At 42.9% G+C, this 16,925-nt stretch overlaps 1 protein-coding gene across 1 annotated transcript; it reads left to right on the plus strand.

Moving 5' to 3' along the window:
- Nucleotides 1-3,111: 3,111 nt before the first annotated feature.
- Nucleotides 3,112-5,189, plus strand: Gjd2 (gap junction protein delta 2). The gene is made up of 2 exons (XM_004643120.1): nucleotides 3,112-3,269; nucleotides 4,260-5,189. Exons 1-2 carry the CDS (start codon nucleotides 3,199-3,201, stop codon nucleotides 5,152-5,154), a joined length of 966 nt encoding a protein of 321 aa, XP_004643177.1. The 5' UTR covers nucleotides 3,112-3,198; the 3' UTR covers nucleotides 5,155-5,189.
- The last annotated feature ends 11,736 nt before the right edge of the window (nucleotides 5,190-16,925 follow it).

A 16,925-nucleotide genomic window follows, 5' to 3' on the forward strand; every position in this document is an offset into this window, starting at 1 on the left:
GGAAGTGTCCTTCTACTGAAGGAACCAGGCTGCCTTAGGCTTCTAGGAAATTCATTCATTCATTCATTCATTCATTCATTCATTCATTCATTCATTCACTTATTTATTGTACCAGGGATTGAATTTAGGACCTTGTGCTTGTTAGGCAAGTGCTTATGCTACTGAGCTGTATCCCTGACCCATGCTAGGAATTTTGCTTGACAAAAAGAACCTTTTTCTCCTGACTTATATGCTGCTTGATGTCAGGAGGAGAACTGGGACTGACATCCACTTCAGGAACACATAGCTCTCCCAAGATAAAGGGAGCAGAGAGCCAGGATAGCTACCTCAGAAGGGTTTTTTCCCACGATGCTAAAGACACTAGAGAAAACACCATGGTATGAGGTGTGTCTTCTTTTCCCCAAGAACTTATGGTCCAGTAGAGTACGTTAACCTGGATTCTACAGCACACACAAAGCTCCAGGGAAGTTTCACTTACCAAATATTTGAAGTAGTAAAGCTAAAGGTTCACTCTGGACCCATCGTTGAGAAGACAGCAAGACTATAGGTGTGTCCAAAGATAGGATTGAATCTGGTATACCTAGAGTAAATGGGATTGTTCATAGAAGATCCACTCCACCCCTGAATTAGAGTGTTCAGCAATGCCCTCTGCTATATCATTTTGCAGTTTTTCCTATTAGAGGAGGAGAATATTTCCATGCTCAGTTAAAGAATATTACTGCTAAGCTATGGATTTGCAAGGTTGACAAGCTAGGAATTATTCTTCTTTACATGCATGAAGTGATGACATCTTCATGACCTACATCACATTTTTCCCTTTTCTATCCTCAGCGCTTACATTCTTCAGCCTTTTGAATTGTTTTAACTTTTTTCTCAAGGATTCTATATCAGTTCCTTCGTACCTCTTGTCTTCATTGCTTATACGACATTGGGTGACTTGCATAGATTTTAAGTTAGAAGGTTGGCAATGGGGGCCCCATTACTATATTTTTAATAAATGGTCTAAGATGATCTAATAAATACTAAAGTTTATTCTATGAGTTTCATTGTTGTTTATCCAAACTCTATTTTAATATTGCAGGATGAGTTTTAAGTAAAAACTAATGGAAAGAATGTCTTACTAACTTAATTGGAAAGCCAACTGGACAATAAGATATATATTTATTCCCCACCTTGTACTCCCTCATTGCCCAGAAGAAAACAAGAACACCTACCTTGGGCCAGGGAGATGGCTAAGTAGAATAAGTGATTGCCTGGTAAGCTCACGAGTTCAATCCCCAGTTCCACAAGGAAAAAAAAAAAAAAAACAAAACCAAAAAACAAAAACAAACAAACAAACAAAAAAAAAACAAAACACCTACCTTCACCCTACTGTCCTATTTATACTTTATACCTTTCTCCGTTTTTAACTGATTCTTACTCATCAAATGAAAAGCTGCTTTCTTCTTTCTTTGGGTGAAGAGCCAGCCCAAGGACAAGGCCTTGGTGATTCCTGAGGTGCAGGAGCTTGCTTGGGGTCATGCCTTCAAAACCCACGTATGTAGAAGTACGTTGTTAGTAAATGAGAGCCCACACCCCACACCTTTCTTCCTAGACCCCTGGCCACCAGCTGCCCAATCACTGTGGCTATTCTACAGTTGAAAGATCATTGTGGTGTGGCCTTATGTAATACATAGTGTGCCATGATCCCCATGTATAATTAAAGCTGCATTATATGCCTAAGACGAGTCAGAAGCCCTTTCACAGTTGTATTTTTCAAAGAACTACAACTTCTTACCCCACTGTACTTTTTGTATATTTCTATGAAATACTTCCTACTACAGTATCTCCTACTACTGACCCCTGAGCTATTTAGTGGCTTGGTGTGATAGGATCAATTTTCCAGCGACCAATTAAGCAGTTGTTCTAGACACAACTGACAACAAAATGTAAAAATAAAAACAGAAACCAGGACTGCTCCTTGAGAGAAGAAAACCAAGGTTGGACAAGGAAGTGGGGGTGGGGTGAGCTTGCTACAAAATAGTCTCCTAAATCCAGATTAGACCAGGTTGAACTGAAGTTTACTCCCCCTCCTATTAATAAAATAAAAATAGAAAGGGCAGGGCATCTCGGCTTGTAATGGGGAAGTCAGATCTCTAAGCAGGGGCACCTCTCTGTTGGGCGCCCTTCCACACTTCCATCCACCTTCTCTTCAGAGGCTACTTCACACCTGCGTTCACGCTTCAGCCTGGAAGAGCTCTTCTGGCCTTCTTCGCCCTAGCACTGGACCCTTGGTGCCTCAGTCTCAGCCCCGCTGTCCTCTTCACCAGAGATTTAAAAAATGCCCTCCCCCACTCGCATCTCCACCCAGAAAAGGAATTCCAACTGCGCCCCCAAGGCAAAAGCGAGAGGTGAGGGATGCACCAAGAGACCCACTAGCTACCCACCCTCCCCACTCACCCATGCGTCTGCTCCGGGCTCCCCTTCCTCCTGCGAGGGGCTGGCAGTCAGGTGGGGTTACCTGGATGCCAGGAGATGCCCCCAAGGGCGCTGCAATGCCTCCTCTCCCTGTCGCCCCGTCCCGCCAGGCCCCGGGACTCCGGCCCCTCTCCCCCCGCGCGCGTCCCCGACCCCTCGGGCTCCGACGCGCGGCGACAGCAGCCGACCTGGCGTGACGCAGGCGGAGACTACTTAAGCGCGGATTAGAGGCGGCGGCCGCGGATTCCCCGGCCCGGCAGCCAGCTCTGCGCTCGGGCCTCGCGGGCGGCAGCGCGAGCACCAGGTGCCTGCGACGTAGCCTGCAGGGGGTTGGCGCTGGACCCTCCGCGGCGGCCGCGTCCCCCGCAAGCGAGCGCGGCGCCCGCACACCCCGGGTGGCCGGAACCCCGCGCCCTACCCACGGGCCCTGCCCCGCCCCGGCCAGGCAACTGCGGTGGGACCAGACCCGATTCCCGGACGGCGCCGCCGGAGGTTCGTGCCTCTTCTCCGGAACGCGCCACCTGCCGCATCAGTACGGACGCCTGGGCTTTCTTTTCCCATTTCTCTCTTTTCAGTACAATCAAAGGGAGGGGGGATTCGTGGATTTTTAAAAATTTCGATTGCTTCTTTCATTGGGGGACACTCCGCTCCCAGCCCGGAGGTGCGGCCCGGGGAGGGGCCAGGAGCAGGAACGTGCCCGGTGCTGCCCAGTCTTTGTCTGCTGCCTCCGGATGCACAGCGATGGGGGAATGGACCATCTTGGAGAGGCTGCTGGAGGCCGCCGTGCAGCAGCACTCCACTATGATCGGGAGGTAAGGGCGCCCAGCCGGCGTCGGACGGCCCTCGGGAGTAGCTTCTCACGTCCACAGCGACCCCGGCCCGCCCTCCTCTGCCTCCTCCCCACCGTTTTGGGGCTGCGAGTCTGTGTTCCCGGCGCTGAGGGATTACCCTCGGCCGGCGACGCCCCCTCCTCCTGTTACTTCAGCCTCGCTCCCACCCCTTCCCTAGGATGCGCCACCCGGGAGGGGGTAGTCCCTCTTCCCATATCAGAGAGGAGTTCTTGGCTCCGTCCTGACCCCCCCGCCCAAGAGTCAGAGCCAATCTCCATCCGGTTCCCTAAATAGAATCTACGAAGAAGGCAGCCTTGCATTTGGACGGAGAAGGGCAAATGGGGAGATGGATTTGCTCTTCAGAGCAGATGTGTCTTTTCTCAACAAATATTTTTTCCATTAAAGTGATTTGTTAAAATGATGGTGCCAGGAGTCCACACATCCAGTTGGCATTTTTGTGAGTCTCTATATATGTACCCTATCTGCATATATATGAATTCGTATATGCATATGAATATAAAATCATAGATATCTGTTTCATAAAGTATTAAGTTCAATATTATGTTGAGAATAGACCAAATATACACACACTGTAGTTCCAGATACACCCTATGTCCAGAACCTGAGGCAGGCACTGTTTGCACAAGTATTTTGTGTGACTTTGCCATGTCCAGAGATGTCAAGTGACTCCGTGACACATAAATGAAATCCATACGTTGTAAATAGATCGCGACCTGTGCATGCAGATGCATATGTGGGGTTCCTGTAATAGGAAGTGTTCCCAGTCTATTTGCACCCAGCAGAAAAAGAGGCAGAAAATTTTCCAAGATTTGCAGTTCAGAACCACGTCAAGGTGGACAGCTCCCCCAGCCAGGGCCTGGCAAATACCGGGCCAGGCCAGGGAAGCACAGGGCTTTCCCACCAGTGGTGGATCCCGCGAGAACCTCTTTCCTTCCTTCTTCCTCTGCTCAGGATCCTGTTGACGGTGGTGGTGATCTTCCGTATCCTCATTGTGGCCATTGTGGGGGAGACGGTGTATGATGATGAGCAGACCATGTTTGTGTGCAACACTCTGCAGCCCGGCTGTAACCAGGCCTGCTATGACCGCGCCTTCCCCATCTCGCATATACGTTACTGGGTCTTCCAGATCATAATGGTGTGCACCCCCAGTCTCTGCTTCATCACCTATTCTGTGCACCAGTCTGCTAAGCAGCGAGAACGCCGATATTCTACTGTCTTCCTAGCTCTGGACAGAGATGCCCCTGAGTCTATGGGGGGCCCTGGAGGAACTGGTGGTAGTGGCAGTGGTGGAGGCAAAAGAGAAGATAAGAAGTTGCAAAATGCCATTGTTAATGGGGTGCTACAGAACACAGAGAACACCAGCAAGGAGACGGAGCCTGACTGTTTAGAAGTTAAGGAGCTGACTCCACACCCATCAGGTTTGCGCACTGCAGCGAGATCTAAGCTCCGAAGACAGGAAGGGATCTCTCGTTTCTACATTATCCAAGTGGTGTTCCGAAATGCACTGGAGATTGGGTTTCTGGTTGGCCAATACTTTCTCTACGGCTTTAGTGTCCCAGGGTTATATGAGTGTAACCGCTACCCTTGCATCAAGGAGGTGGAGTGCTACGTGTCCAGGCCCACTGAAAAGACTGTCTTCCTAGTGTTCATGTTTGCTGTGAGTGGCATCTGTGTTGTGCTCAACCTGGCTGAACTCAACCACTTGGGGTGGCGCAAGATCAAGCTGGCTGTGCGAGGGGCCCAGGCCAAAAGGAAGTCAGTCTATGAGATCCGGAACAAGGACCTGCCCCGGGTCAGTGTTCCCAATTTTGGCAGGACTCAGTCCAGTGATTCTGCCTATGTGTGAAAGGGCAGGTTTTGGAAGGCCTGTGGGGTGACAAGAAGCCCCAAGGCAAATGAACCACTCACAGGTGGATAAATCAGTCCTCATTTATGCAATTAGATGTAGGATAAGGCTGGTTATCCTAAGGCTGGGTTAAGAGAAGATCTTATGTCAATAGGAGAGGAGAAAAAGTAGACTAATTATATATATTGCACCACTGGCTCCACAGAAGCAGTTGGGTACAGTGATGAGGTGGATGAGCTGGACTTCTTTCTTTGGGCCCTTTCCTTTTATGGTCTAAATTCTGGTTAATAGTGGACTTGCACAGCTACCAAGCAAGACTAAGCTCTATTGAGCTCTGTATTCTGGTAAATGGCATGAGTCAAATACTTCATTGATACAAATTTTGTGACCTTTTTCAACACATACCTTTATCCTGGGCTGCAGGATAGCATCCGTGAGGATTCTCTGTATCACCCCCATCAGCATGCCCCTTTTCCTTAACCCAGGATAGCATGCCAGCTTTTTTTCTGAACCTGGCCTTACATTAGACCTAATATGGTTTATCTGCAAGCTAGAGGGAAATACAAGGGGTGCTTTTTGGAGACTGGCCATGGCAGAGGTTTGCACTAGAGCCCCATCAGACTGGCTCTTGGTCATTATGAAAACCCTAGGAATGTCTCAATATTTCCAGTTTTCTAACTCAAATTGCACTGGTGCTGTTTATTATGGGTGGGAGATGGGCGGGTGGGAGGGAATTGCAATATGCAACTACAAACTTCTGTGAGATGGTTGTTGCACTGTTAGGCATGTATTTATGAGCTTTGGAATATTTTTGCCTTCCAACTTGTGGACTTTGGATAGCATTAAAAAGATTCCTGTTTTGTTAATAATGAGGGTGTTCACCCATGCCACCGAATTCCTAGCTGGTATATCTTACTCATTTTCTTATATAGTTTTATTGTGCATCATAGCTGCACATTTTGCCATGGTTTGAATTTACCTGTGTGCTCACACCAGAGACCTTAATCATCCCATGTCAATCCCAGTTTATTATTTTGTCAGTTAGTTTTGAAACACACACACACACACACACACACACACACACACACACACACAAATCACTGGTTTAAACCCTTGGAACTAAACACCATTGGCTAACACTAGTTTACGGATGTTTATTTGAGACATATACCAAAGGTTCAAAAACCTATTGCTTTGGATTGTGAATATGTTTCCTTCTCTTTGCTCTTATTTATTTAAGTGCCATATTATTCCTTTATTATCCACTGTGTATTTAGCTAAAGCATTGGCCAAGTGTAACATTTGGATAATGTGCTTTTATGAAGCCCTCTGTTTCCTTTGAATTATCATTATCATTTTGATTTACATATGGATATGGTGTAATATACAACGGAGAATTTATTTAAAATAAAGTTTTTGCCTTTTTTGTAAAAAGGGAAGTGCTTGCATTTTTCTATTTTTATCAGAGTTGTATTTATTTAAATAAATGTTCAAAAATGTGACAACAGCAGAACATTGGAGGCAGGAAGTGAGCGGTGAATGAAAATTATTTGAAGGACAAACAACACTCAATCAGCTGCTAGCAAATGAAGCAAGGCTGGCATGTTTTATAAATACTTAGAAAGGAAGGATGAGGTATTTGAATAATGGTACTTTGTTTCCTGCTTTAGCTCAAAATTTCTTTGCCTATTTTTTATAATGGTCAATACTGGATCATATTATCTCCTTTTAGGAATAAGATTTTTTTTTCTTTTGTGTTACTGGCGATAGAATTCAGCACCTTGCCCTTGCCAGGCACATGCTTATATCACTGAGATATCTCCCTAGCCCTCTAGGAATGAGCTGTTTTACGCCATGTTTTCTTCTGCCATGCTTTGTTAACTTGGCAGACATACTATTTTCCCCAAGATTTCTTCAGGGTTTGTTGTTTAACGAAGTTATCACAATTGTCACAAAGAACCTTCTTCTACTAGCGCTGCTCAGTAGAATTGTCTGCAGTGATGAAAATTTTTTCTTTTTAAGCTATCCAATATGGCAAGCTGCATATGACACCTAATCTCTTAAAATTTAGCTGGTGCAATTGAAGTAATAATTTTAATTTAGTTTTATTATTAATTTAAATATCCACATGTAGCCACTGGCTAGTGTACCATAAAGCATAGTTCTAGACTCTTAGTCATCAAGTTCATCAGGGGGATGAACTTTGTTACGTGCCGTTGGGCCTGTTTGGCCCACAGTTTTTGGCCTACCTGTGGCAGCTTATGCTATTTTGTAGTTATTTGGTGTTATTCACCTCATTCCAAGGGGCAATGGGTTTAAACATCATGAAGCAGCATGGATTTTCCTGGATGACTTTTTTCAATTGCAATTGTTGCACCGTTAGTTATGACAGCATAGATACCAATTTTAGGATGAAATTTATTAACTTCAATCTATAAGATTTAGTATATGGGCCGGGGAGATGGCTCAGTGGAAGAAGCACTTGCCTGGCAAGCGCAAAGGCCTGAGTTCAATTCCCGGTTTCGAAAAAAAAAAGATTTAGTATAAATAAGTAGTTGAATATGATTATCTTTGAGTAAAGAAACAGATCCTTTGCTTTTTTTCCCCCTTGGGTGAGCTAAAAATGTTTCAAGACACCTCCTAGAGATGAAGTAAGAGTGTCGCTTGAGAGCTCTTAGCATATGCTTGGGTGTGAAAGCAATAGGAGTCTGTGTGGAAAACATGATCTGCTGTATATATGCTCAATACTGGATTAGAAGAGTAGAGTTTCCTCATAGAAATGTATCCTGTATCCATGGGGCTGAGCTATTTCAGTTGTTTAATGTTTCTGAACACCTGAAAATAGCAAGACTGTGCTCTTTCATGTTAGTTGTATGAAAGGGCACGATCTTGCCATTTTCAGATGTTCATGTAACTATGGGATGGATGTGACCTTGTACTTTGTGAGAGGACAGCCTTGATAGTCTTAAATTTAAGAGCTTTTTAGTAAATCACAGGTCCTCTTGGCCTTTGCATAACTCTGTGTGTGTGTATGTGTAAGTTCAAGAACTAAGCTTACCCCTTTGGGAACATCTCATTCATTTGTTTTTGGTGGTGCTGGTGACCGAACCCAGGGCCTTGAGCATGCAAGGCAAGAGTTCTACCACTGAGCCACATCCCAGCCCTGCTTAGGGAGCATCTTGAAGGGACTCTAGGTTTAAAAAAAACCCCAAAACTGAAGAATTTAGAACCTACAAGTCTTCATATTTTTAAAGTTTTTTAAAAATACGAGGCATAACAACTCTACTCTGATCTCCCTAGAAAGAGGGAAATGACTGGATTTAAAACTGAGGGCGTTGTGTTTAGAAAAACACTAAAGGGAACATGGTCTTATTTTTTAATTCTCCAATTTTGTTGCTTTTTACACTGTTTCTTCCATAGGGATGCCCACCCCACCCACTCCCTTCACTAGGATTGTGCCTCTTCACCCACTAAAAGTCAGTGGCTTGGCCCTCATCTGCCAAGCTCTCTCCAGGACAACTCGGTGTGCTGCCCAGAACTTTCATAAAATGCTCTTTGCCTGTCACTTGGTGCATGAAGGCGAGATATTTCTGGATCAGAACATAGTTCCTTGTAGGCAGGAGCTGTGCATTAGCCACTCATTTATGACATTTACTGTCACTGTCTTGTTTGCTTCCAAAGAAATGGGTCCCTCAATCTCCCATCTGAGAATAACCTTCCTGACTCAGACTGTATGAAAGATAAGCATGTCCTGTGACTAAAATGAGGCAAATCTTTTATTGTGCAGTTGAGAAAAGCAAAACATCTAAAATTAAGATAGTGGGTTTCTTGAATGCCCAAATAATGTAAGCATTCATCTTGGAAAATTAAAATACATAAGGAGCAATATTTAGATTGATTTTTGTCTTGTACTTTATTATGTATATTATTTTGCTGAAATTGATATTACAAAATGCCATAGATAAGCAGCTTAAACAACAGAAATTTATTTTTTCCTGGTTCTGCAGCCTGGAAACCCAAGATGAAGGTGCTGCAAAGACGGGCTTCCTCCACTTTCCGTAGTTTACAAATGCCTACCTTTGCAATGTGTCTTCATATGCTTATTTCCTTTTGTATGTATGCATTCTGATGTCATTTTGTGTGTCTGAATTTCCAAATATCAGTCAGATTGAATTAGAGTTTCATTTTTCACTTAATCACTTTGTTTTAAAGCAATAATTTCTTTAGAATCCCTACCCTCAAATATGGTCACATTATTAGACACTGGAAATTACAGGCATTACATATGTATTTAGAAAAGGCACAATTCAGTCTATATTACTAAGTTTTTTTCAAATCTCTATGCACTCATATGCTTAGGAAGACTACTTAATGTATTGTACAATAAGACACCTTGAGAAACAGAAGGACAATGTATCTCATTTAATGGAAAATCAGAACAATAGATATAATTAGAATACGCTAAGCAAATCAAGTTTTGTGAATGTTTTATTTGTGACAATAAAAACTGACACTGAGCTTATGCTGTAGGACCTGGAACCTTGGAGATGCCAGGTTACTATCACCAAAATATTAGCTGTTGTGAAGTCTATGAAATGCAACTTATTAGACCAAAAAATAAAAATATGTCTATAGGAAAACAATATTTAAAAACATCAATGATTTATCCCATTCCAAACTACCTTTGTTAGAGGATCTGATGCTATTTAGTGGGGATCAGTAACTTTACACTTCCCATTTCTACAGGTGAGAAGAAACGAGTCAGAAAGATTCATAAGATCGCATGAATCACATATTTGGAAAGGAAAGCATGAAAGGAAGAAATAAGAAGTGTCAGGTTCTCATGAAAGAGCTGCCCTGGATCAAATTATACCTGGGGTCAGTGATGAGAAGGTGCACTATGTAAGGAAGAGTGATGGCCATTTTCAAGGGTTTTGGATGGGAACAGAGGCCAAGTCTGAGACTTCCATAGTGGCAAGAGGGGCTGATCAAGGATAGAACGTGGAGTGGGCAGAGGAGGCACAGCCTGGGCTAGCACTTCAGGGGAGTTAACAAGCCAGATATATTGGAAAGGGGTATCAGAAACTAAGGGTGGTGGAATCTCAAGGAAGAAGGTCTCTTATTAGTTGTCAGTTTTACTAAGTATTTAGGCAGGCAACAGAACTAAGCAAAAGGTAGGTAAAAGACTCAAAAACATCTACTCTATTTGAAAAATGAGAAAACAGAACCATAGTACTCATACCAGTCTGCACTCCCACCAATGGTGGAGAAGGGTTCTTTTTTCTCCACAGACCCTCCAGCTTTGTTATTGGTTGACTTCTTGATGTTAGACATTGTTTCTGGGGGGGAGTAGGAAATCAGGGTGTAGATTCCTTCAAAAGCTAGGATTGGAGATCCCACTCAAGCCAGCTATTCCCCTCCTGGGTATTTTTCCAGAAGAACTGAAAACCTCATACCACAGTGATATATGTGCATCCATGTTTATATCAGTGCATTTTGCCATAGCTAAATCCTGGGAAAAAACCCAGATGCCAATCCACTAAAGAATGGATACACATGCGGTATTTTTACACAAAGAAGTGTTATTTAGCTATAAGACAGGATAAATTTGAGTCTTTTGTTGGTAAATGGATGCAACTAGAGAACACACTCTTATGTGAAATAAATCAGACCCACATGTGCAAACATCATATTGTCTTCTTAGTGGGAGAATCTGAAAAAAATGGAATCTGAAGGGTACAGTAGATGCTGGGAAAAGGTAATGAACTTATTCAAAAAGGAAAGAGTTACTGAGTTGAGGAGAAGGACAGGAGAGGGAGTGGGAGAAAGAGATTTATCTATATATGTAAGCAGGATGCTTTGGACAACTGTACTGTGCACTTCTGCTGGTCTATAAAAGGGAACAGAAAATACTTTACTTGTTTCATTTCCTTTTTTCAATTGTTTGTACCTTTTCTCTTCTTAATTTCTTATACATTTTTTCCTTTTGTCTTCCAATTTATACGCACATATCTGGCAACATGAATAACTGGTTGGAAGACAACAAACTATATATTACAATAAATATTGTGAAATTCACATTACTTTGTCCAGTGAAATTCTGTATCACTTGTAATTTTTTGTTTTAATTCTAATTTTTACTCTCTTTAAAAATTTTTTAAAAAAGAAAGCAGAACCAGTGAGCACAGATGATCCATTGTGTTAGATACCTCCAAGCCTCCAGAAGGTTGAATAGAAGTAATTGAAAGTAGGAGTGGTAAAAGAATTCATTACCAGTCCTATCCATGATGGTTAACCTTGATTTTCAACTTCATTGGATTGAGGAATGAATAGGGAACTAGTAAAGCACACTTCTGGGTATATCTCTGGTGTTTCCAAACAGGACTAGAACAAGAGGACTCTAAATTTACCAGCAGGTTAATCCACTGATAAAATCATAATTTGAAGGCATTATGGGGACATGATATAGACAAAGGGGTTTAAAGGAAGTAGGTCATGAGGATGTGGCCTTGGGCACTGTATTTTGCCCTCAGCCCCCTCCTCTCTGGCTCCTTCCTTCTCTTAGCTTCTTGGATGCCATAAGATGGTCAGCTTTGCTCTCCCACACCCTTCCAGCCAAGATATTTCTGCCTCAGAGCAGGGTGGCCACAGACTAAACCCTCTAAAACCATGAGCTAAGTTATATCTTTACTCCTTGAAGTTGTGTAATGTCACATATGTAATGTGTAATGTGTAATGTGTAATTGTGTAATGTCACATATCTGGTCCTAGTGACCAGTACACTACCCTCGCCCATGCTCTGAAAGCCAGTTTGTCACGGTCCATTAGCTTTGTGACCACCCAAAGACTGTGTCCACTTAGAAGGTTGGCTCCAGTCAGTTTGTGTGTTAGCTAAACAGGCCTGGTGGAACCAAAACCAAGATAGTAGTCGTGGATAAAATGTTTACAGTAGCTATTGCCAGTTTTGGGTCTTCAGGGACAGGGTATCTAAGAGGACACTGATGCAACTCTGAATATCTATCAACACATGATCAGATCCACTGTTTGTTCTAAGTTGTAGCAACATGGCAAATTGAGTTGTGAGCAATGGACCAGTTCTTCTAGCTTCAAAGACTACAGAACTTAGATAAAACATGCTTGTTTGATTTAATAAGGAAAGAATTTATCATCTATAGCTACCCAAACTCTGAAACTTTCATCCCTATTTTTTTTCACCCCTTTCTCTTGAAAGCAGCAAAAAGCCATTCAGTTGAACTCAGTGAAATCTTAAGCACTGATAGTGCAAAGACCCCATGTAGCTGTGTTACAGGAAGGATAGGGCCAAGTATACTGTGCTCCCTTCCCTCACAGTGCAGACAAGGAACAAGACCACTTCCTAAGCAAGATGTGATCTGTGTTATATTCAAGTCTCAAAGTATTCTGTGTTCTTAGGAGGGAGTTATCATGTTGTCTGTGTTTGTGTAATAGGTAGGAGGTGTGATACAGATAGAAAAACTGTAATCAATAAAGCATAAAGCAAGTTCTTCAGAAACACATTTGTTTACTTTTTAATCATTTTGCTAAGACTGTGAAACAGTCCTGAGACTTGTGGCTCAGAACAGGAGCCATTTGATGAGTGGCCAGTGATGTCTGGTATCTGTAGGGCAAGTACTTGTGCCACCCAATCCCTGCTGGGGGACCTGAACCTTCCCTTGGGAACAGACAGGCTAATGTAGCTGGGAGCTGGTGTCAGCTGTCTGAGGACATCAGCAGAAGCTGGGTAAATTCCTAGAAGCTGTGACCTGGTTTTGGTATTCTGAGTATGATAAGCTTAGCTTTTGGTCAGTTTCTGCTGAGGAGCTGAGATTCGAGACTTGAGAAGATTCCGAGCCCATAGTGGGGAGAGAACAGCTTGGCTCTGTCATTCTTGAAGCTATGGGGCAGGGGCCACCCAGAAATTGTGAACTGTGACAGAAAGAGCTAGAATTGGTATTTCAGTTCCAGGAGGCAGCCTAGAGAGACCCAAGTTTATTCCATAGAATTGGGAATCTGTAGTACTCGGGAAGTACTACAGCAATGATCCCAATCCAGACTAACACAAAAACACTCATTCAAGTCAGGAACTGATACAAACATTCAACTCCAGCTAAGAAGCCTGGGGTAAATTTAGAGAACTGAGAATTTTCCTTGGCCAGAGTTCACAGAGGGAGGGAGTAAGAGGCAAGTTCAGAAAGTGAGTGGACTGAACTGTGTGTACCAAAGAAAGTCAGGATTAGGTGGGTGGACAATGTGAAGCCTTTTTAATGCTATTGTTTTAAACTCTGCCAGGTTCCCAACTATCAGCTATGCTGCCTCTGTCTGACCATGCAAAGGTTCACTGTGCCCATCTCAGAATCAGCTTTGACTTGGAAAACACATTTCAATTTCAACAGTAAGGGATTGGAACAAATATCCAGCATGATGGTTGGGGATTTGGCAGCATGGCCCCATTAACATTAGTGGGAGTTAGTCTGCTAAATCCTAGGCACTGAGCAGAATCCTCGTGTTGATTCACCACCATGACCTTTCTGCTATAAATTGATACCGTATTTCAGAATCACTTAGAACCGATTAAGCTTTGTAGAATCCACCTCTCCTAAAAGGAAAATCTTTCTAAAAATTGCTGCTGTGTGCACTGAAATGTTTGTATTTGTGGGCAACTCCAGCGAGTAGGAACATATGGGCACCTAAATATAGAATTGTTGAGTATGGTACCTCTGAGACATTGGGTCTGGGGAGCTTTATCTGTTGTACCTGTCTCCAGGTGGGGGACAAGCCTTTTGCAGATGATTGCTTTGTCCAAAGAGCTTTTCTTTTTATAATTTTATATCTTCTTTCTTCCATACTTTAATTTTTTCAAGGGTAATAAAAAGTTCTCAATGTTGTGAGATCTGAAATCTGTATGGTCTAAGATTCTGTGCATGATCTCAATAATAGCAAGTAGATGTTAAATATTTACCATGCTCCTTATCCCATGCTTTGCATGAATGGCCTCACTCAATGTTCATGCACAACTCTGGGAGAAGAGTACTATTTAGTGTGACACTCATTTTCCAGATGAGGAAAACAAAAAGCCTAGATCCTCTGTCAACCCATCCAGTCATGTAGATAGTACACCATCATGAGTAGATTCTACTCATACAGCATGACATTGGAGCCACGTTTGAACAGGTCCTGCACTACCAAAAAGCTGTTAGATGTGGTCTCCAGAAGCCTGGCAGACTGGCCTGCTGCTTCCTCTCATCACCTTTACATCGGAATGTTTCCCTTCTTCTTCCTTCTCATCAAAGTTTCCTCCCTTGTGTATTTTGGCACAGTATGAGACCATGAGAGTTTCCAAGACAGTCATTTTCCTATCTGCATATAGCAAGGCTTTACAAATATAGTCACTAGTTAAATCAATAAAAATATAGAATCATGGAATCTTTAGGTAAATGAGAAATGCTGTGCTACTCACCCTTTCATTTTTCTGATGCACGTTAATTCCAGAGAGTAAGCTTGAATAACAAGTCAAGGCTTGATAGAATTTGGGCAAGCGTGTGATTAAGAGATTGTGCAGTTTAGATTGTTAAGAAAGTTTGGCCAGACAAGACAAAGTCATTAGCCTAGAGTGGTGAAATCCTCAGACTTGTATGCATTTTCAAACGCAGGTCATGAGAATCATGACTTAGCCCCATGGGGAGAAGATCTTGTTTTGGATAAGCAGATGACCCATTATATGTATGACATCCTATTGGTGGGCTTAGTTCATGCTTAACAATCAACCTAAAGGCAAAGTCCTATGGTCTCAGCTCCAAGATGTATGTGCATTTTTGTCTATTCTGTATGTGCTGCTCTATCTATGTGAGCCCTTTATGTGTCTCCTTGCATGGTTTACCCTGAGAAACCGTATTTCTGGATGTTTCTTCTAAAATTTCTAGCTAGCTTGATGGGCCTAGATTAAACTCAGGTCATGAAAAAGACTTCATGTTATGACTTGTGTCACAGTGTCCCATCACAGCCTCATGCAGTCATAGGTGGGGCATTTCAAAGGTGGCTGGATCTACCGTGTTGGGTGCTGCTTAAGTGTGATGCTAGAATCAAGGGTGTGTGATTACTAAATTAGTCCACTCATTGGTTTTGCACAGTTCTAAGTATGGATAATGGGAAGGCCCACCCTGGGTGTGAGTGCTACCACCACCCAAGGGGGCACAGCCTGGGTAGAGCATAAGGAACAGAAGGAGGGCTGCTGTCACCCCTTGCTACTTCTTCACTCCTGGGGTGCTCTGCTGCCTTCTGCCCACCATGAAATATTGCTCTTCTACACTGCTCCTTTGCCATATTGTCCTGCTTTGGAGTCAGCCAAACTGAAATCTCTATGAACTGAGCTGTCAGGTATTTTGCCGCAGGAATGAGAAGGGTAACGAGGGCACCACACGCTCCCGCTCCTTTTGCCTACAGATTCTCTGCAACCTCCTCTCTCTCTTTTCCACAAGGAAGCCCACAATCTGTGCTGCATGCTCACTGATCACTGCTTCCCAAATGTTGGCATCACCATGTTTAGCCTAAAAGATGCTCAGTTAATTTATTTATTCCTTTGACACCTATCTACTGAATAAACTACTTGAACCTGTTCAGTGCTAAGCACTAAGGGAATGGAATCTCAGGTATGTAAGTGAAAACCACAAGCAATATTTTGGGGCTGTTTTTTGCTCTATTGGTGTTTCTTTATTATTATTTTTTTAATAGAGAAAGGAAGAGGTGAGAGGCAGGCCATAACAAATGGGAAAGAATAGCCACAAAATGTTCTAGGAGCTTCTCTCTAAGGACTAAGCACACTATGTATCCGACATCACAAAGACAAGCTTTTTCATTTACAAAAGTGTATAAAAATTATATTCTTATTAAATTCAATTTCATGTAAGTTTTTGATTGATGTTGTAAGTGAAGAATAACTTGCTGGACTGGACTTTAGGAAAATCTTTCTTTCTTTTCAAAAACTAAATTCAAATTGCAGTATCTATTACATTTTTCATTTGCAAAAGCAGTAATGATGGTGATAGCAATCACAACTGTGAGAGTAACCATCTATTTATTTGTTATTATTATTATTTTGTATTTTAGGGAAGGGTCTACAGGGTGTTTAGGGTCTCACTACTAGATTAGACTCGTAGTGATCTGCCTGTTTACAGCCTCCCAAAAGCTGGGATTATAGGTGCACAGCATCACGCCCAGTCTCAACTGCTGTCTTGGCATGCCCTGGGGGCGGGGCTGGCACAGCACACCTAGGGATTGAATCCTGGCCCCTGTGCCTGTTTGCAGGTGCTTTAATCCACTGAACTATTTGGCCGGTCCAGAGAGTAACTATTTAATAGGTGCCTTTTTCCCTGCTTTCCTGTGTGCATCACATCTGTATTTTGCAATGTGTCTCAGAGTGGGCTCAATCAGGAGAACAGATGTTTTTTATTTTTCCTCAGCTTGGGTGACTTATTCAAAACCACATTTACCTTTTATACAGGTGGGACTGAAACTGGTCCTCTGAGCTTTGGTTGGACTCACCTCCCATTTTACATGGCTTTTGATGCATCAAATGTTATGCTTAAGAATGCCAAGAGAACAGTCTAGAGATGTGGGAAAAGAAGGACATATTGGCTTTGTACACAGAAAGTGGCCTCCTACATCCCTGAAGCATTTGCAAGAAACCCAGTCTTTAGGCCTCAGTCTCTAGGGAACTGTGACCTGCCAATCTTCTTTCCTTCCTTCCTCCTTTCCTT

The sequence above is a fragment of the Octodon degus genome, unplaced genomic scaffold (assembly GCF_000260255.1).
Source record: "Octodon degus isolate 3935 unplaced genomic scaffold, OctDeg1.0 scaffold00166, whole genome shotgun sequence".
NCBI lineage: Eukaryota > Metazoa > Chordata > Mammalia > Rodentia > Octodontidae > Octodon > Octodon degus.